General features: G+C 60.4%; 1 protein-coding gene and 1 long non-coding RNA gene across 7 annotated transcripts; one reads left to right on the forward strand and one right to left on the reverse strand.

Moving 5' to 3' along the window:
- Nucleotides 1-1107: 1107 nt before the first annotated feature.
- On the reverse strand, nucleotides 1108-17072 carry SLC2A11 (solute carrier family 2 member 11). Of its 6 annotated transcripts, XM_081542228.1 has the most exons (13): nucleotides 14791-14926; nucleotides 11581-11679; nucleotides 10442-10707; nucleotides 9827-9987; nucleotides 6651-6775; nucleotides 4967-5096; nucleotides 4341-4489; nucleotides 3153-3340; nucleotides 2944-3054; nucleotides 2275-2376; nucleotides 2125-2200; nucleotides 1748-1875; nucleotides 1108-1579 (listed from the first exon to the last, which is right to left on the reverse strand). In XM_081542228.1, exons 4-13 carry the CDS (start codon nucleotides 9952-9954, stop codon nucleotides 1379-1381), a joined length of 1338 nt encoding a protein of 445 aa, XP_081398354.1. In that variant the 5' UTR covers nucleotides 9955-9987; nucleotides 10442-10707; nucleotides 11581-11679; nucleotides 14791-14926; the 3' UTR covers nucleotides 1108-1378. The 6 variants fall into 6 exon arrangements, with proteins under 6 accessions (XP_081398354.1, XP_081398353.1, XP_081398351.1 ...); XM_081542227.1 differs by lacking the exons at nucleotides 10442-10707; nucleotides 14791-14926 and adding an exon at nucleotides 16960-17072; XM_081542225.1 differs by lacking the exons at nucleotides 10442-10707; nucleotides 14791-14926 and adding an exon at nucleotides 14979-15478 and having other exon boundaries at nucleotides 1108-1495.
- LOC145526516 (uncharacterized) lies at nucleotides 14454-18204 on the forward strand. The gene is made up of 2 exons (XR_014068942.1): nucleotides 14454-15320; nucleotides 16097-18204. It is a non-coding gene; the product is annotated as an uncharacterized LOC145526516 (long non-coding RNA).
- Nucleotides 18205-19097: the final 893 nt, after the last annotated feature.

Raw genomic sequence — 19097 nt, forward strand, 5'->3', positions numbered from 1 at the left:
ATCTGAGGTTATTGATATTTCTCCCGGCAATCTTGATTCCAGCTTGTGTTTCTTCCAGCCCAGCGTTTCTCATGATGTATTCTGCATATAAGTTAAATAAGCAGGGTGACAACATACAGCCTTGATGTACTCCTTTTCCTATTTGGAACCAGTCTGTTGTTCCATGTCCAGTTCTAACTGTTGCTTCCTGACCTGCATACAGGTTTCTCAAGAGGCAGGTCAGGTGATCTGGTATTCCTATCTCTTTCAGAATTTTCCACAGTTTATTGTGATCCACACAGTCAAAGTTATGACCAACCTAGACAGCATGTTAAAAAGGAGAGACGTTACTTTGCCAACAAAGGTCCATCTAGTCAAGGCTATGGTTTTTCCAGTAGTCATGTATGGATGTGAGAGTTGGACTATAAAGAAAGCTGAGTGCAGAAGAATTGATGCTTTCGAACTGTGGTGTTGGAGAAGACTCTTGAGAGTCCCTTGGACTGCAAGGAGATCCAACCAGTCCATCCTAAAGGAGATCAGTCCTGGGTGTTCATTGGAAGGACTGATGTTGAAGCTGAAACTCCAATACTTTGGCCACCTGATGCAGAGTTGACTCATTGGAAAAGACCCTAATGCTGGGTAGGATTGGGGGCAGGAGGAGAAGGGGACGACAGAGGATGAGATGGTTGGATGGCATCACCGACTCGATGGACATGGGTTTGGGTGGACTCCAGGAGTTGGTGATGGATGGAGGCCTGGCGTGCCGTGGTTCGTGGGGTCGCAGAGTTGGACACGACTGAGCAACTGAACTGAATACAGTCAAAGGCTTTGGCATAGTCAATAAAGCAGAAATAGATATTTTTCTGGAACTCTCTTGCTTTTTCGATGATCCAGCGGATATTGGCAATTTGATCTCTGTTTCCTCTGCCTTTTCTAAAACCAGCTTGAACATCTGGAAGTTCACGGTTCACATATTGCTGAAGCCTGGCTTGGAGAATTTTAAGCATTACTTTACTAGCATGTGAGATGAGTGCAATTGTGAGGTAGTTTGAGCAGTCTTTGGCATTGCCTTTCTTTGGGATTGGAATGAAAACAGGTATGCACACCTGTCAAAACTCATCAAATGTACACTAACTGTGGATGCATTTTATTATATGTAAATTACACCACAAAGAAGTTAATTAAAAAAAAAATCAATTCCTCAGAAAATCCTTTCGTGACCACGCCCCTCTCAAAGGTTTCACCAGCTGTATTTTCTTCCCTGCATTTCTCTGTTTGCCTTGGTTTCCTGCCGACAGCCTCCCGACAGGGGGGCGCTGGGAGGCCCCCGAAACCATCGGTCTGAGGCTGAGCACCAGGCCAGCACACCGAGGGGCTCCACGGGAGGGGGAGGGCCGGGCTATAGCTCTGTGGACCGGGTGACCTCGGGGCCAGCCCACGCCGGGCCTCGGCTCCTCCTTGGGAAGTTGAGTCTGTGCAGCTCCTCCGAGATCTCCACGAAGCTCTTGCCTCTGGTCTCGGGGAGGAAGAGGCCCGAGTACACGGCCGCCCAGACGCAGACACAGAGGAAAGGCACATAGATGAAGTGGGACAAGCCCTCCTGGGGGTTGCAAGAGGCCCGAGGCCCGTTGTGGCCCTGGAGCCCCTGCACAGGCCCCGGCGAGGGCCTCCACCCTCATGGCTCAGGTGGGCCCCATCCCCCTCCAGTCTCACACTCCCTGGATGGATGGAGCTTCCCCGGGGTGGGGGCAGGGGCAGGCAGGCCTACCATGATGAAGGGGAACACCAGCCCCACCAGGAAGAGCATGGTCCACATGAGCGCCCCGCAGATCATGTAGGCAGCAGGCCGGGCCATCTGGTCAAATAGCTCCGTGGCCAGGATCCCGGTCACCCCGGCTGGAAGGGGGAGTGGGGACGGGGGGGGCTGCCAGTCAGGGCTCCCTGGCCTGCCTCCCCCACTTTGGCCCCGGCAAGAAAGTGGGCCCCCCCCCCAGCCTTCCTCCAGCCATGCCCTCCCAGAAGCCTGTACTAGGAGGGGGTGAGGGTGTCAGGGTTACGGTTAGGCACACCCACCCATCCTTCATCCAGACACCCCTGGTCCTTCAGCCAGGCCCAGAGGAGGGAGCCCCCCAGGCCCCAACTCACCAGGGCCGATGCCAAAGCTGAGGATGAAGGCGAAGATGCAGGCCATGGCCAGGTAGGGCATCCAGGAGAAGGAGACCTGCAGCAGGGGCAGGGGTGGGGTGAAGGGCAAGTGGGCAGGGCCCAGCCTCCCCCGGAAAAGGGCCCAGCTACCTGGAGGCACAGGGCCACTGTGAAGACGCTCCCCCAGCAGGTCATCAGGCCGTAGCCCCCCACCAGCAGCACCCGCCGGCCCGCCCTCTCAATCACCAGGCACTGCAAAGGAAAGGACCCCTGGCTGACTCACCAGTGCAGCCCCGGTCAAGGTCCCCTAGGCCGCGGGCTCGCAGTGGGCAGGGGCATCATGCAAAAGCTGGGGAGAGGGGTGGGTGCGGTTTACCACTTCGTGGATTAAGACATTATTAATTTTGCAGAGGTCACTCAACCCCCATTCAGTCTATTTCAGAATGGTGGTGTGAGCACCTGGCAAACAGTAGGTGCTCAATAAGTGCTCGCTCACTCCCTGCATTTTAACAAAGTGACCTGATGTGGAAGTGCCTTAGCTTGGAGGCGTGTGGTGCCTGGAGCCTTAGCACCCTGAGAGTCGGCACCCCGACAGTCTGCACCCCAAACTGAGCACCCCAACGGTCTGCACCCCCAAGGTGAACACCCTGATGGTCTGCACCCCAAGGTGAGCACCCCGAGGGTCTGCACCCTGAACGTGAGCACCCCGAGGGTCTGCACCCCCAAGGTGAACACCCCGAGTGTCGGCATCCCCAAGGTGAGCACCCCAAGGATCTGCGGCAGGGCTGGGCGCTGAGGGTTAGCCCCCAGCAGACTCACGCTGAGCAGCGTCGCCAGCAGCTCGCAGCCCCCGGTCCCGATGGCCGCGTACTGGATCTTGTCCTGCGGGATCCCCGCCTGGCTGAACACGGCCGACGCGTAGGCGTACATCTGCCGGGAGAGGGGCCGCTGAGCGCCGGCTCCCGCCGCGCCCGCTCCCGCTCCCCGGCTCCCCGGCTCCCCGGCCCCGGCCCGCGCGACTGGCTCACCGCGTCGTTCCCGCACAGCTCCATGGCCCCGCCGAGCACCACCAGGCTGGCCACCTGCCGCCGCAGCGCGCGCTCCCGGAACAGCTCCCACGGGCGCCGCGCACGCGCGCCCCGGCAGACGGCGCGCTCCTGCTCCAGCTCGGCCAGCTCCCCGGCCAGGTCCGCGGGGCCCCGCAGCCGCTGCAGCGCTGGGGAGAGGGAGGGGAGGATGGGGGAGGGGGAAGGGGAGGGACGGGGGAGAAGGAGGGGCAGAGGGCCCTGAGCTGAGTCCCCAGCCTCTTGGTGACCCCCATAGTGAGCTCCCCACGCTCCCCTCCTATCTCCTTCTCAGGGCCCCCGGTTCTGGCTGGGGTGATCTTCCCGGCCAGGTCACTTCACAGCCCCACGGACCAGAAAGGCTTTAAGAACCCCGGAGGTCTGCGGGTGTCTCACACAGGACACAGTTGTGGCCGGTCGCCACTGCCGCCCCGGCTCTCTGGGGGTCCCCGTGCCCATGCCACCCCCAGGGTTGCGGGATTTGGCAGAGGCTCCCACTAAGCAGGCCTGTGGGCGCCGCCCCTTGGCTCTTCCCTGTGACTTGCTCTGGCCCGCAGGGTTAGCTCAGCTAACGGTCCGAGGATCAGCCGATGCCCCCCCCGCTGACCCTCGAGAGTGACCAAGATGAGCAAAACCTCCAGCTAAAGCAGGCTGGACTGGCTAGCCCCCACTGACCTGGCACCCTGGGCCAGCCTGGCTGAAATCAGCAGGGTCGTGCAGCCCAGCCCAGCCCAGCAAATGAATGAGTAGAGGAGGCCGTAAAGGACTGCTGTTTTGAGCCGGAGGTTTGGGGATGTTCCTTGGGCATCCTTACTATGGCCTCGGCTAGCAGGCGAGACCACCAGCCCAGCTAGCATTGGGCCCTTGAGCCCTTGCAAGGGTTTCATCACCTTGCCTGTGGCGAGGCGGGGGGGCTCTTTTTTCACACCCGCCTGGGGCTTCCCGGATGGCAGGGGCTGGGTCTGTTCTCTCCGACTGCCCTGCCACTCAGGACAGGCCCCTGATAAAGAGCATCGAAGGGATGGATGGATCATGAAATTAAGGCACAGAGAGAGCAGCAGCTTTTCCCGCATGAGAAAGGAGGACCCGCGCACTCTGGCCACACGTGCGCCATGGTCAAGGGTGGTCCAGGGGCCCAGGCCAGGGGCTCACCTGCCCGACAGGCCGCGGGGTCTCCACGGTCAATGAGCAGGTAGCGCGGGCTTTCAGGGAGCAGGGGCAGGGAGGCCAGCTGGAGCACCCCGGGCACCAGGCAGCTGGCCAGCAGCAGGGGCCAGGCCTGCGGGCCACCCAGGAGCTCCCTGGGGAGACAGGAGAGGCTGGGCCAGCGCCGCCTGGCCAGAGCCCTGTTCCCTCCCGAGGGCAGCGTCCACGTTACCCTGGGCCTCTCCCAGCCAGCTCTGGGTCAGACACCCAGCTAGGGACTCATGGTAGGGCATTATGGCAGGGCAGGGCCCTGGCCTCCTCTTATCCCTGGCGACTCCTCTCTCCAGGGCTCTCCCCAGGGCACCAGGTTCTGCCCTCACCTCTCTTTTCTGGGACAAACAGTACACGCTCCCTTTCAAAGCCCAAACCTGCCCGCTATCCTCTGTCCAGACTTGTCCCTGCTGCCTGGTCCTTCGGGGCTGGAAGAGGCTGACGGACACTACGTTGGCCAGAAGCCCATGGACGGCTTTCAACACCTTCGTCCAAGGAAGCCACGTCTGAATCTACTGGGGGTGGGGGGAAGTTTAGGCTGCCCTCTAACCACTCAGGGCGCATGGGGGGGGTGCATGTACCTGAGTCCGACCACCTGACCCATCACAAGCCCCAGGGCGGTGAAGATGGCGGAGGTCATGGCCACGGCCCCTCGGAGCTCCTTGGGGGCGCTCTCCCCCAGGTACATGGGCTGGACGTTCATGCCTACACCTGGCCGTGCAGGGTGATGGTCAGCCACAGGCCGGGCTCCCCGACCCCTGACCCCCCACCCCGATCGGTGCCCCAGGTTCCCATCCACGGGCCCCAAGTGCTGTTCCCTCAGCCTGAGCGCCCCGGGGGGTTCCTCCCCACCCGCCATTGGGCAGGCAGGACTCCTGGGAGAGAAGCCCTGGTCACCCTTGGACACTGGGAGGGGCGGGAGGGAGCCGGTGCCCCTCAGCCGTAGGCTGTCCCCCTCCCACCTGCCCAGGGGGGCACCCGGCACCCAAGCACCCAGTGGGGCCCTGGGACTGCCAGGCGCCCCCCTGTCCCCCCAGAGGGCAACAGCTGGCAGCACCAGGGCACCGTTTGTCTGCCCGGGAACACTGCTGGAGTGCTCCTGCCGTCCCTCCCTGACCTCGGATCAGGAAACCCTCAGCAGGTCCTGCCTCTCTGAGCACTGGGTGGGGGAGCTGAGAGGAACGGGGTCGCGCTGATGGCCAGAAATTCTCAGAGGTCCCCCCTGCTCTTCCTGCAGACACTGAGGGAGGGGTTCCTTCTGCACCAGGAACTCGGGACCCAAAGGCACCGTCTGACCTGGTCCCTCCGTCCCTGAGCATGGGCTATGTTAGTGACTCGCTTTAGGGCAAAGCTGATGGTGTGTGACTCCTGAGATCAGGCATAAGCCTCCCTGGGACTCCCTCCTCGAGGGCACACACACAGGCGCGCGCGCGCGCGCGCGCGCACACACACACACACACACACACACACACACACACACACACACGGGCTCTCTGCTGCCCATCACTTCCCCTGGAGGAAGCCAGCTGCCATGCTTTGAGGACACTCAAGCAGCGCTGCTGGGAGGCCGTGCAGGCTGGGGAGCGTGGGCCCCCCGGAAACAGCACACAAGTACAACAGCATCTCAGCAGCAGGCCCACCAGCCACAGCCAAGCCTCAGCTGACCGCAGCCCCGCCTGACACGTTACAGCCTCCCAAGTGGCCCCGAGCCAGGACCCCCCAGGCTAAGACACTCTGGGTTCCTCACCCATAGGAACCGTGAGTGAATCAGCGTTGCTGATTGGCTTTAGGCCATTGAATTGTGGAGTGCTTTGTGTCACAGGAATAGACAACTAATAAAGACATCAGCACCCGGCTGTATCCACAGTAGGGCATCACAGGGACTGATGGCGCCCCTAAAAGCCCAGGTGGACACGCTCGAAACTCTGCTCCGCCCCCCACCCCTGCACAGGCCCGAGGCCCCCGGCAGGCTCCCCGGCTTCTCTAGGGGGACCAGAGAGCTCCCCGTGCACGCCTCCACACTTGGACCGCCAGGAAGCCCCCGGCTTAGCCTTCTGGGGGTGTCTCTCCTCCCAGCCCTGTAGAGTGCTTCCCTTTTTTCTAGATCCACTTTAAGTGTCGAGTTATATGAGCCTTTTAAGATAAATCATGACTAAGTCATTCTGAAAAAAAAAAAAATGGTGAGCATGCCTGGAAAAGAAATCAATGAACAAAAGGAATAAGGGGCGATGGGAAGGAAAGGGGACCCCCACGCCCACCCCGTACCTGCGCTGATGCCCACGAGCAGTCTTCCCAGCATGATCATCTCGAAGGAGCCTGCTCTGCGGCTGAAGCCAAACAGGGCCGCGGCGGCCAGCACGAAGACGTTGTTCACCAGCAGGGAATTCTTCCTTGGGGAAGCGGAACACAGCAAGGCAGGCTCAGGTTCAGTGCCGAGGGTGACCCCTCCCCCTGGGGACCCTCCCTGCAGCCGCAGCCAGCCCTGATCACGCCCCTGTGTGTGTGTGGGGGGGGGGGGGAGTGTGAGCTGCATGCACAGAAATGATGCCGGCCACGAAGAGTTGGACACGAATAAAGCGACCTAGCAGGCACCCGTTGAGGGTGGGGGTGAGGGTTGGCCCTGGGGGCATCCCATGGGCGACCCTCACCCCCATGCTCAATGGGTGCCTGCTAGGTCGCTTTATTCGTGTCCAACTCTTTGTGACCCCATGGACTGTGTAGCCCACCAGGCTCCTCTGTCCATGGGATTCTCCAGGCAAGGATACTGGAGTGGGTTGCCATGCACTCCTCCAGGGCATCTTCCCAACCCAGGGATTGAACCCTGGTCTCCCGCACTGCAGGCAGATTCTTTATCATCTGAGCCACCAGGGAGGCCCTCGTCCCTAGTACACCCCCAGATTACCATCCTTTCTGCCTCCACCACAGCTTGAACGGACAGAACTCATATTTTATGGGTTTATCCCTACAGACTGAGCACCACTCTCCTCAAAGTCCTCTGTAAAGCCAAGTGCCTAATATCTGCTTTCTCAGACCCAGTGAAACCCTGGGGAGGAAAGGAAGGGAAGCCAAGTTCCCTCCTGTGTCCTCCATTCACTACAGTCACTGCCCAGCACAGGACATCTGGACGGCCCCTGCCCAGCTGGTTCAGCGGGACAGACTGGCAAACTGGGAAGGGGGCACTGGGCATGTTGGCAGCTCCTCCGATATGAGACATCGGCTCTGGGCTCCTGACAATGCACTCGGAGGCACCGTCCTGAGGTCACCAGGAGAGCTCACAGGACATCCTGCAGCTCAGGTCCTGATGGGGAAACGAGCCAGAGGCGGCTTGTAATTAAAAAAAAAAGAAAAGGATGGAAAAATCTCAGATGGCTTCTTTCCACTTTGGAGGCAGCCTGTCCCACGGTGATTGTCTGACACCTTCCCCGGGTGATCTGCAAACCTGGGTGATCTGCAAACCCGGGTGCTGTGAGGGGAGTGTTTTCTACTGGGTCCAGACCAACTGCCAGATGCTCTGACCGTCGACCCTCCAGACTGGGAAGACTTGTAGCGCTCAAAGTGCCTCCAGGGAGAATCAGAATGCAAGACCTTGGACTTTGGAGCAAAGCCACAACTTCAGTGAATTATTAACTTCTTAACCTGAAATAACTCCTGACTGGTCGCTATGCCCTGGTAGAGGAGAAACATCAGACTGGGGTGTCTGGCTGTTGTTTTAGCCAACCGAGTCCCGGTTTTCTGTTACTTGCAGTTGATACTTGTGTTAAATATGCAAACAGACATCCCGTGCACTTCTGCTTCCAGCAGCGGAGGGTACCTCATGGCGATGGACAGGAGCCCATGGCGCCCAGTGTCATCTCAGGAGCCTTGTCATGCAGAAGCTGGTGACCTCTGAGGGCAGAGCCTGCTAAAGGACCCATGCCAGCGTGAAGACTGGGGTCACCCCGATGGGCAAAGAGCCGCAGCCCGTGGAGGTGCTGACCCGATACTGCACAGGGAAAGCGGAGGATGGACGTCAGCGAGGCGGGCGGCAGCGTGAGCAGCTCCAAAACCCCGGAGCAGACCCCTCCCTGTGTTTCCAAGGCTCGGGGTCCTGTGCTGTGAACTAAATTCACCCACTAGCTTCCTTTTCCTCGATTAGTCTTTCTCTACTCTTTCTTCTTCTCTCTTCCCGTGAGAGGTCTTGAGAGCAGTTAAGTTTACCATCAGCGTGTAGATGGCAGGATATTGAGAGGTGAACGGCAGGGCTGGCAGACTGACCGCCACGTGGAAACCCCGCACGCGGGCAGGTCAGCTCAGTTGTGTTGGCGCTGGTGGCCGTGGCGAGGCAGTGCCCTGGGCGGGCTCAGGAAGGGAGGGACTGGGTATCTTGAGGGGGCACTCATGGGGAGCTGGATACAGGCGACGGTGCTGACGTGTGCTGGGCGGCCAGCCAAGGGGGGATGGGGGTAGCCCGGCCTGCCTTCTCTCCTGCCGTCTCGGCCAGTAACAAGCCGTCTCCCAGGACTCTGAGCCTGAGTGCAGACGCTGGAGTCGCAGTGTGGCCAGAGCTGACGCGCTCAAGGCGACCACCCCCCCGAGCCCCCCACAAGAGCCCAGGTTGCGTGCAAGGCCTCGGCCCGCCCTCCCCAGGCCGGGCTTCCAAGCACCTCCTTTCGTCCGGTGAGCCGTCTCAGGGCCCTCTACGCTCTCACAGCATTCCGTTCCTCAGTCAGAGTCTGTCTCTTGCTTGCAACCCAAGAACTGCCTCAGGTGGGTACAAAGCGGGGGTCTCGGGGAGAAAGCACGTGTTCACGGTCACAACTAGTCAAAGCCATGGTCTTTCCAGTAGTCATGTATGGACGTGAGAGTTGGACCATGAAAAAGACTGGGCGCCGAAGAACTGATGCTTTTGAACTGTGGTGTTGGAGAAGACTCTTGAGAGTCCCTTGGACTGCAAGGAGATCCAACCAGTCCATCCTAAAGGAAATCAGTCCTGAATATTCATTGGAAAGACGGATGCTGAAGCTCCAATACTTTGGCCACCTGAGGCAAAGAACTGACTCACTGGAAAAGACCCTGATGCTGGGAAAGGTTGAAGGCGGGAGGAGAAGGGGACGACAGAGGATGAAATGATGAAATGTTTGGATGGCATCACTGACTCGATGGACATGAGTTTCAACAAATTCCGGGAGTTAGTGATGGACAGGAAGCCTGGACACAACTGAGTGAGTGTTGTGTTGTGTTATGCCGTCAGACGTGGGCCCTCCCTCTCTCCCAGCGCAGACTCTTCCCTCTACCACGTCCCTGGGAAATGTGGGGTTCTCGGTGACATGGCAGGCAGAGCCGGGGGCCGGTGCGGAGCTGACCCAGGCCTGGGCCTCCTGGGTATCCTGCCTCCACCCCTCAGCCCGTGGACCGGGGTGCCCCGCATTGAGAGGCACTCTGGGTCCCTGGGAAGCACTCACCTTCCCAGCGTGATGGCCAGGGGCCCAGCAAGCAGCGCTCCCAGGAGGCCCCCGAGGGGGTACAGGGACACAATGAGGGACCACACGAGCAGGACCAGGCGGTCGGGCAGCGGCTGGCCGGTTCGCATCCGCCACGTCTCATTGGCGAATTCCTGAATGTGCTGTGGACACAGATGCCGGTCAGCGTCCGCCCCGGCTCCCCACAACAGGCCTTCTCCCCCAGGCCCTGCCTCCACAGTGCAGGCAAGCTTCCCCAGCCACCCTGCCCGCTGTCGGGGGGACGGAACTCCCCTGAGTGCGGGGCGCTGTGCCGTCTTCGTCTCAACGTGTCCTGGAGCTCAGAGCCAGTCAGTGTCTACGTGGCCCCTCTGAGCCCAGGATCAGCCCCGTCTCTCCCTCAACCCCACCTGGGCCACATCACTGGGCTCCCCTCCGGGCCAGCTTTCTGATCAACTTGGCCGTTGGCGAGCATCAGCAGGGTATCAGAGGAGGCTGGAGGGGCATTTGTCCCCCAGGCTCCATCCCTGGACGGGAAGTGAGTCCAGTGACAGCTGCCCTCTCGCACCCGAACCCTAACCCTGAAGGGACGGGAGGGCCCCACTTCCGTCCTGGGACCTGTTTTTCCTGCAGCCCCAGCTATGTGACAGGACACGTGACCTTCTCAGTCAGGTGGGTCCAAGCCGGCTTCTGTCACTGGGGCTGAGAGATGCCGCCTTTCCATGGGCACTCGCTGAGCATGGGCACAGGCCCGGCGAGCTTGCTGGGGACTCAGAGATGATGGGACCCCGAGAGGGGACCAGCAGGAGGCTGAGTCCAGCTGGGAGCTTGCTGAAGGAAGGCTTCAGGCAGGTGATGGCATCTGGGTGGCTCTTGAGGGGCTTCTGCAGGAGGGGCAGGGAGGGCTTGGCCCACTGAGGGCTCTGTGTTTAACTGCTCTGGGCACGGAGTTGGGGGAATCAAGACGGGAGACAGGTGGACAGGTTCGGACCCCAGGAGGCCTTGGACTTCAGGTAGATGTGTGTGTGTGTGTGTGTGTGTGTGTGTGTGTATTAGTTTCTCAGTCATGTCTGACTCTTTGCGACCACATGGACCGTAGCCCGGCAGGCTCCTCTGTCCATGGAATTCTCCAGCTAAGAAGACCAGAGTGTGTTGGCATTCCCCCCCTCCGGGAGATCTTCCCGACTCAGAGACTGAACCCAGGTCTCCCGTAGAGCAGACAGATTCTTTATCATCTGAACCCAGGGAAGCCCTCAGGTAGGTGAGTCTGTCCTTATTCCTACAGGTGCTGGGGGTCATAGAAGGTTTCTGAGCAGGGCAGTGGTTTGATCATATTTGAAAGGACCTACAAGGGGAGAGGCTGAAGGCGGGGAGGCCAGTGGGGAGGCTGGCAGAGCGATCCAGGCAGGAAAGATGGGTCTGAACTGGGATCATGGCAGAGACCCAAGGAAAAATGGCTGGAAGCCAGAGACAGTCAGGAAGGACTTGGTGTTTTTCCAGGAGGGAGGGCAGAGTCAGGGCGGACCCCCCACCACTGGGGGGACGGCGGGAGTCGTCTGCTGACATCAGAGACAAAGGAGCACATGTGAGTTTCAGGGGAGAGTGCAGAGCTGGATTTGAACTTGCAGGGCCTGGGGAACAGCCCAGTGGAGGTGGAGGCGTGGGAGGAAGCTCCACCACGGGGGTAGCGGCCTGCAGATGTGACGTGGGCTGCTGTTGATGCTGGAATGGTAACAGTGGGCATGCAGGGTACGTACCAAGGTCGGGGCATTGATAATGGAGAGGTTGTAGCCAAACTGGAAAGTTCCACCAATACCAGCCGCACAGATGGTCAGGAGCAGGACCCTGCCCTGAACCTGAGGAGAAAGGAGAGGACCCAGTGACCGATGGCAGCCTCCACCTCCCTCCCGCGGGGCTGGAACCCACCAGTCCCAGCATGGCAATCTGTCTGCAGCTGGCGGTGGTGACGTCCCCACTTTGCAGATGAAGAAACGGGGGCAGAGAGGAGTTGCCTAGGTCACACAGCACGGGGCACGCAGCAGAGGTGTCCCTCGCCTTCGGCTCTGAGCCCAGGATCCTACTGCCCCTCGGCCCTGACAGCATTCTCTTGAGATGGACAGCCATTCCCGGCCCCCACTCCTGGCCCAGCTGCCCCCCGGGCCTGCCTGCTGTGACTCAGGGGATGACACCCTGAGCTGGGGCCCCAGGGGAGTGAAGCTCTGCCTCTGGCAGGCCAGGAGCCCCTGAGCTCAGTGAAGCTGTCTCCGCAGACTGGCTGGGCGCCCCCTCTCTTAAGAGAAGCGGCCACGTGGACCTACACGTGTGGGGACCTGGGAGGCATGTCGAGCCGCAGAGAGCAGCGGAGCCCTGCTGATGCTGATGGTGCCCTTCAGGCTGGGGGGCAGCGTCCTAGAGCAGCACCCTGGACAGGCAGGCAACTCCCCAAGGCACCCCCAGGAGGCTCAGCCCCTGATGCCCCGCTGTTAGGTTGGTAAGCTTTCCCAGAGGTTCACCATCTATTTAGAGTTTGATCTCTGCCTTTCCCTGGTAGCTCAGATGGTAAAGCATCTGCCTACAATGTGGGAGACCCGGGTTCAATCCCTGGGTCGGGAAGATCTCCTGGAGAAGGAAACGGGGACCCACTCCAGTATTCTTGCCCGGAGAATCCCATGGACGGAGGAGCCTGGTAGGCTACAGTCAGTCTGTGGGGTCGCAAAGAGTTGGACACGACTGAGTGACTTCACTTTCACTTTCTTATATATATATATATATATATATTTTTTTACACTTTTTAAAATTTATTTTTAACTGGAGAATAATTGCCTTACAATGTTGTGTTGGTTTCTGCTGTACAACAGCATGAATCAGCTCTAAGGATACATATATCTCCTCCTTCTTGAATCTCCCTCCCACCCCCCACTTAAAGATTTTTTTGATGTGGGTCATTTCTTTAAAGTATTTATTAAATTTGTCACAATATTGCTTCTGTTTTTTGTTTTGGCTTTTTTGGCCAAGAGGCATGTGGGATCTTAGCTCCCAGGACCAGGGATCAGACCAGCACCTCCTGCATTGGAAGGTGGAGTCTTAACCACTGGACCACCAGGGACGTTCCCTGTCTTGTCATTTTTGATTACAAAATAGTATGCTCATTAAGGGGCTTCCCTGGTGGCGCAGCGGTAAAGAATCCACATGCACTGCAGGAGATGCAGGAGACCTGGGTTCGATCCCTGGGTCAGGAAGATCCCCTGGAGGAGCGCATGGCAACCCACTCCAGTATTCTTGCCTGGAGAATCCCATGGACAGAGAAGCCTGGTGACCCACAGTCTGTGGGGTTACACTGAGTCGGATACGACTGAAGCAACTTAGCATGCACACACACACACACACATGCTCACTAATCTTTTGAAAGCTCAGTACACACGGAAGGTTCTCCACTCTCCCAAAGAGCTGTGACCTCCTTCCCTCAGGTATTTCAGGAGACACTCACAAAGTGGTTACACTGTACAAAAATCACATTGTTGATCTTTTCCCAGTAACTCTATACTGCCTTTCTTGTTCCAGCAAATTGTCCCCCAGGTATAAAGTACTGTGTCATATTTATTATTTTTTTAATACTTGAATACAAGTTTCATGGCAGAAGGATGTTTGGCTCAGGACTTTGTGAAAAATTTCCAGAACCTGAAGGCTACTTACTCATTCATCCGTCGAATACCAAGTGCCTGACCCAGCCAGGAACTGAGCTGGGGGGCAGATACAGGGGGGTCGGGGAGGGGGTGAGAGGGGGAGGGGGTGGTGGAAACAGACCTGCTTCCACCGGATGGTGAGAAACCGGGCTGGGGTGGGGAGGTGGAGGAATAGGCTCCCAGGGCGGGACCCTGCCAAAGATGTTGCCACGAGTCTGCAGGCAGGTCTGTGCCGGGCACCCTGGTCGGCTGCCAAGTTCCTACAAGGCTAAGTGACTTCCTCCCAAGCGGGAAGACAGGTGGGAACCTGGGAGTCCTATCCCGCTGGAGTCACGTGGAAGCTCCCTGCCGGGCTGCCTGCAGGTGAAGGGCCCACTGGGATCGCAGATCCGCAGGAAGCGGCAAGTCACCCGATGAGAACTGATCCCATGTGGCAGGGAGGAGGCTGGCAGGTCTCCAGGGCAGCATGAATTACTTAATTCCCTGAGATCGTGCGTGGGGACCGCCTAGGCCTGTGGCGACTGGTCATGAAAAGCCTTCAAACATTAGCTATGGTGGGGAGGATTCATTCAGTGAGTAAAGATGGCTTGCCTTCCCACTCTGGGCAATATACGGTTCTAGGTGCTGGGGATAGAGCAGTGAACCAGAGACGAAATCTGGGATCTCATGGAACTTTCCTTCTAGCGGAGGAGTGACAGGCAGTAACAAATGAACAAGGGAAAGACGTAGCGTGTGGGCTGGTGCAGACACACACAGAGAGAGAAAGGGGAAGGGGAGGGGGCGGGGCCTGCGGCGTGGCCAGGGAACCCCCGGGGGTGGGGCGGTGGGCGGTGTGGCCATGCTCTTCCGGACGCCGGGCTCCCTGGGTGAAGCAGGAGCACGGCGCACCTTAACGCGCGCGCAGGCGCACAGGGCGTGGCGGGGGTGGGGCCCGCGAGCGGGTCTCCAGGGCCCGAGGCTGTATCTGGGATGAGGCGGCTCGCGCGCATCCTCCCTGCCCCCGCTTCTGCAGCTCCGAGGACCAGCCCGGGCCCACCTCTGCAGACCAGAAGGGAGCTCCGATCCGGGAACATCTCGCCCAACAAACAGCCTGCCTCCGCCCCCCGCAGGTCTTGGCGGGAGGCTGTGATCAGCGCGCTCGGGACTCGCCCGAAATCCCGGCCCTGGTTCCCCGTGCCCTGCCCCGCTGCGGCCTCCGGACCGAGTCCCTGCCGGTCCCTGCCGCGCCCCTCTTTGGACCTCCGCCGCCGCCCCTTCCGGCCCCTCTTCAGGGCCGCCTCTCACCTCCATCTGGCGTCCCCGTCCTCTGCCAGGTTCCGGGAGACCCCTGTCCCCGGGAGGGCTCCGTCCCCGGGCACTCTGAGGCCGAGCCCTTGATTCTGCGCCGACATCCCCACGCTCCTCCAGCCCAGGTGTCCCCGCCCTTTCCCCGGAGGAGGGGCAGGATTCAGAGGGACGAGAGGCCGACCCACCAGTCTCCGGAGCGCTCTCATCTGTCCTTCTCCGGCAGAGCCGCGGACTAGGAACCCGGATGGGAGAACGGGTCTCGGGTTGCAGCCCAGGCATACATTGTGTGCGAGGCCGCGCTGGCCCCGGAAACAAGATGAGTCCAGTCCAGCGGACTTTGTGAGGTGAGGAACTACCGGGTCCGCTGGGCCGGATTAATCTTTCATTTCTTAGGGCTTCTCAGGTCCTGCGTGAATCCAGGAAGTCTATTAAGGTCAAACCGAAGCCAGACCTGCCAAAGGATGCTATTTGTGGTCATGGAAACATAGACCCGAAAGTCACCCTAGGAGGTCATCTGAGCGAAAACGGTGAGAGGACACACACCGCAAGGGATGACGCAGTGTCCCTCTTGCTCCTGCTTGGGGTTTATTTTCGTTGCTCTGAACTTTTGAAGCGTCATGCATTTTTAAGGAAAAATACACAAGATAAAATATTAGCAATTGCTAAGTGCTCGCCTTTCTGCATCTCTTGAGATGATCCACTGCTGTAAGACCACCCGCTCCGCCTCCCTCCCCCGCCCGCCAGGTGCCGCCCAGACACCTCGCTGGAGTCAGCTCCCCCCCAACCCCCTCCGTGCGTGGGCTCCCCAGACACTCATTATTATCCTTGAGCAAGAAAGCTTGAGGTGTCTCTTGGGCAAACATTAACCGGGAGTTTAACCTTCAGCATGTGAAAGTCAAGGTTGTGAGTGCTGGTGGCCGCCCCGTGCTGATGAGGAATCCTCTCAACGCCCCACGCGGGGTGGCTTCAGCCCCCCTTACGGAGGAGTCCCTGAGACTGAGGTGGAGCCCGCACCCCGCAGCCGTGCTGGAAGTCCGGGCTGGGCTGTCAGAGCCCAAGTGCGGCGCAGCGGACCCTGCGCGATGGGGCGGCCAAACCACGCCCGAGTCGGGGGAGCGTGGACTGCCGCCTCCCCCGCGGGCCTTCCCGCGTGGATTCCCACCCAGTCTCGGTTTCCCGGGGGTGGGGGGGGAGGGAAGGCGGAGAAGGCAGCAGGGGAGGAGGGGCGGCCTGCCCGCGGCCACCGTGCTCAGGACCTCCGCGCCCGCGGCCGCCGTGGGTGGTGGCGCCTCTTATTCTGCAGACGGGGAAACTGAGACCCAGAGCGGCGGGGAGGGCGGAGGCCGGGGAGGCCCGCGCCCAGCATTCAGCGGGACTCGGGAGCAACAACAGCTCGCACCGCAGGCGATCGATACCGCAAAGCCGGCTGGAGGGCTCCACCGGGTCCGCGCCCCCAAAAGCCACTGGCTACTCCCAGCCCCGCAGAAGCGGCGGGGCCGCCTTGTCGACCCGAACCCGCCCCCAGATGAGGCCTCCATCACTACCCGGGCGCTGGGACCTCCCCAGAGATGCGGCCTCCAGACCCGCGGGTGACCCGTCCAGCCCGCCCCCGGCGCCAGCTCCCAGGGACCCGCCCGCGCCGCAGAGTCCCGCTCTGGCCGCGAGGGGCCGACAAAGCCCGCGCTGCCGGCGTCTGCGCGGCGGGACCTTCCCGGGCTCTGCGGCGTAGACAAAGAGGCTTGAGCTGGCGCCCCGCCAGGCGCGGGGCCCTCCAGCGGGAGCTGCCCCCGAGGCTCCTGGCCGAGTCTGGGTATCCCCGGTTCCACGAGCCCCGGGTGATGTCGCTTCCTCTGTCCTGCACACCCAGCCCGTGCCCAGCGGTGAGCCAGGGCCTTGGAGGGGGCTTGGGAGGTCTGCTACCCAGCCCACCCTGCCTCTGCCTCACTACCTGCCTTCCCTCTCTGATCCATGAGGTTGTGGGACAGGAGTCTCCGCAGAGGCCTAAGGCCTGCTGGAGCCAGGGCCCAGGCTGCACCCCAGAGGCCCTGGTCTGTCCTTCAGCCCATCAGCAGGGCGCCCATCTTTGGGTGGAGTGGTGGCTGGGCCCCGACCGCCCCTGACCACCGGTGAGCCCAACGGCTCTGACCTGACTGCCCCCTCTCTGACCTCAGTGTCCTTCTCGGTCAGCGGTGCTTTCCAGAAAGGGCTCAGGAGCCGTTCTGGGCTGCTCGAAGGCGCCTACTTGCAGCCTTCCCATTTGGAACCTCCAGAGTGGGCACTGGGCGGAGCTCAGAGGCCAGCTGACCTTGGCCACCAGGTTGCCAAGGTGGGCAGTGAGCCACCACCAAGTTCAGCAGGCCGGCGACAGGCCTGGTTGTGGTGGATCCCAATGGAGCCCCTGCAATCCCAGCAGGTACTTCCTGTCTCCCAGCCTCTGTCTGCTCACCTATGAAATGGGGACATCGTAATAACCGACCTGCCCCCTGCAGAGGCGCTGCGTCCTCAGGCCCCACGTGTGTCTCCTGACTGCCTGCACCCAGCATCCTGAGGGCAGGTAGCCTGCCCTCTCTTTATCTCCAGACACACCTGGCCCACCCGTGGACCTGGCTGAGTGTGGAGGGCACGGCCCAGGGGCAGCCCCTGGAGGCTCTACCCCAAGACCCAGCTCCATCCTCCTCCTCCTCCGAGCTGGCATCCACTCCAGTCCCATTTCCAACTTAACAATTTAGAAGAAAGAAAGAGAAACCTCAAGCAACCACCAGGGTGAGCCGCCCCTCCTGGCCGCCCTTTGATATTCGAGGACTGAGCAGGGGAGCCGATTGCGATTGTGGACCCGAGATTTAAAGCCATCTTAATCAGAAGGAAAGAATGTGCTCGTGGTTGGCTGTTCTAAAAATACAGCTGTGCCCACATCTGGAGGCGAAGGGCAGGGGCGGCGGGGATGGCGGTTAGACCAGCGTCTGGAGGGCTGACACCCGCATTCCTTGCTGGGGGAGGGCCCCCTCCCAGCAGGGCCCGTGGAACCGGGGAGAAGAGAGAACACCAAAGCAGCCAGCCCCCTGTGGCCGGGCCACCTGGGCAGGTCTGGGACGGAGCTGAACAGGGAGCCCACCCCTTCCTGGGCCCATCCTCCCCCTTCCCCGTGCCTTCCCCACACCCCACCTGTTTCCCCAGGGGCCTGATTAACTGGGGCTCCTTCTCTCAGCAGCCCCTGCTTGACCTGGGCGCGGCTTCTGACCAGGGAGGGGATTTTGTCCAACTTTGATATGAAGTGCTATTTATTACCTTTAACGAACCTGTGCTTCTTCTGTTTGTCCGTATTCTACGCAAACGAGGTACTTTCGTACCTAATCTTAGATATGTAATTTTGCATTTGTTTTTTTTTTTAAAGAGCTAATCTTAGATATGTAATTTTGCATTTGTTTTTTTTTTTTAAAGAGGCCCCGATACCTCACACAAGTGAAGGGCGGGCGAGGCTGGGAGAAGGTTTTAGTAAACTGTGGCGGCAGGGCTTGCGGTGGTGTCTCCAGGGGGCCCGAGGGCGCGGGGTTCCTGTCCCTGCACCCCACCTGGGGCTCCCTCTCCCGGGTGTGGGAGCAGGGCTGGCAGGGGGACAAGCCAGGAGGGAGGTGTGGCGCCCCGGGCCTCTCCCAGCCTCTCTGAGCGCTGAGTCACCGGTTCTGGGTGAAGGCTCCCAGAGTGGTGGCCCTGGCCTTCCAGGTCGCTGCCAGCCCACAGGCCGGAACTGCCTGATGACCTTGCCGCGGGCAATGGCTAAGGAAGGCCTTGGGACAGCGTGGCCTTAGGTTTCACGTGGACCGGATCCACACACAGCCGGGTGGCAGACCCACGCGGGGACACACGTGTCTCCGTGAACTCGCATCCCCAGCCCTGCCACTTGGCCGACTTGGCCAAGCAGATAATCTTCTTCCAAAACATGGCCCCGCAGCCACACTGAGCCTGAAAATAGCCCAGGCGGAGGAGGGGGAGGCCCCGCCAGCTGCTCTGGGCGCCAGCTGGACGTGGCTCTGACGATCGGGTGGGGGCCACAGTGGCGAGCAGGAATGAGGGGCAGTCGCCGAGGGTCATGACAGCCGGGCACTGAGGGTCAGACTGGCCTGGCAGCTTGGGAGAGACCACTTCGTCCAGCCAACTGAGGGCTGGGTAGGGAGCCCCAGGCCCCACTGCTCAGCCAGGGAGCAGGGTGGGAGCAGAGCCGCTTGTCAGGGCTCCATGACGGGAGCCTGGAGGTGGCAGGGCGGCTTAGTCTCTGAACCGGGCCTGGCCCTGCCCATCTCAGCTCC

Source organism: Giraffa tippelskirchi, chromosome 11 (genome assembly GCF_054371585.1).
Source record: "Giraffa tippelskirchi isolate mGirTip1 chromosome 11, T2T-mGirTip1v1.2.pri, whole genome shotgun sequence".
Lineage (NCBI taxonomy): Eukaryota > Metazoa > Chordata > Mammalia > Artiodactyla > Giraffidae > Giraffa > Giraffa tippelskirchi.

Excerpts from the sequence above, each read along its gene's own strand:
- SLC2A11 (XM_081542223.1), bottom strand. The coding sequence starts at position 14,999 with ATGAGAGCGCTCCGGAGACTG. Across the intron at positions 9,988-11,580 it reads TTATCAATGCCCCGACCTTG|CACATTCAGGAATTCGCCAA; the intron begins GTACGTACCCTG and ends CTGTGTCCACAG. Across the intron at positions 1,580-1,747 it reads TGGTGTTCCCCTTCATCATG|GAGGGCTTGTCCCACTTCAT; the intron begins GTAGGCCTGCCT and ends TGCAACCCCCAG.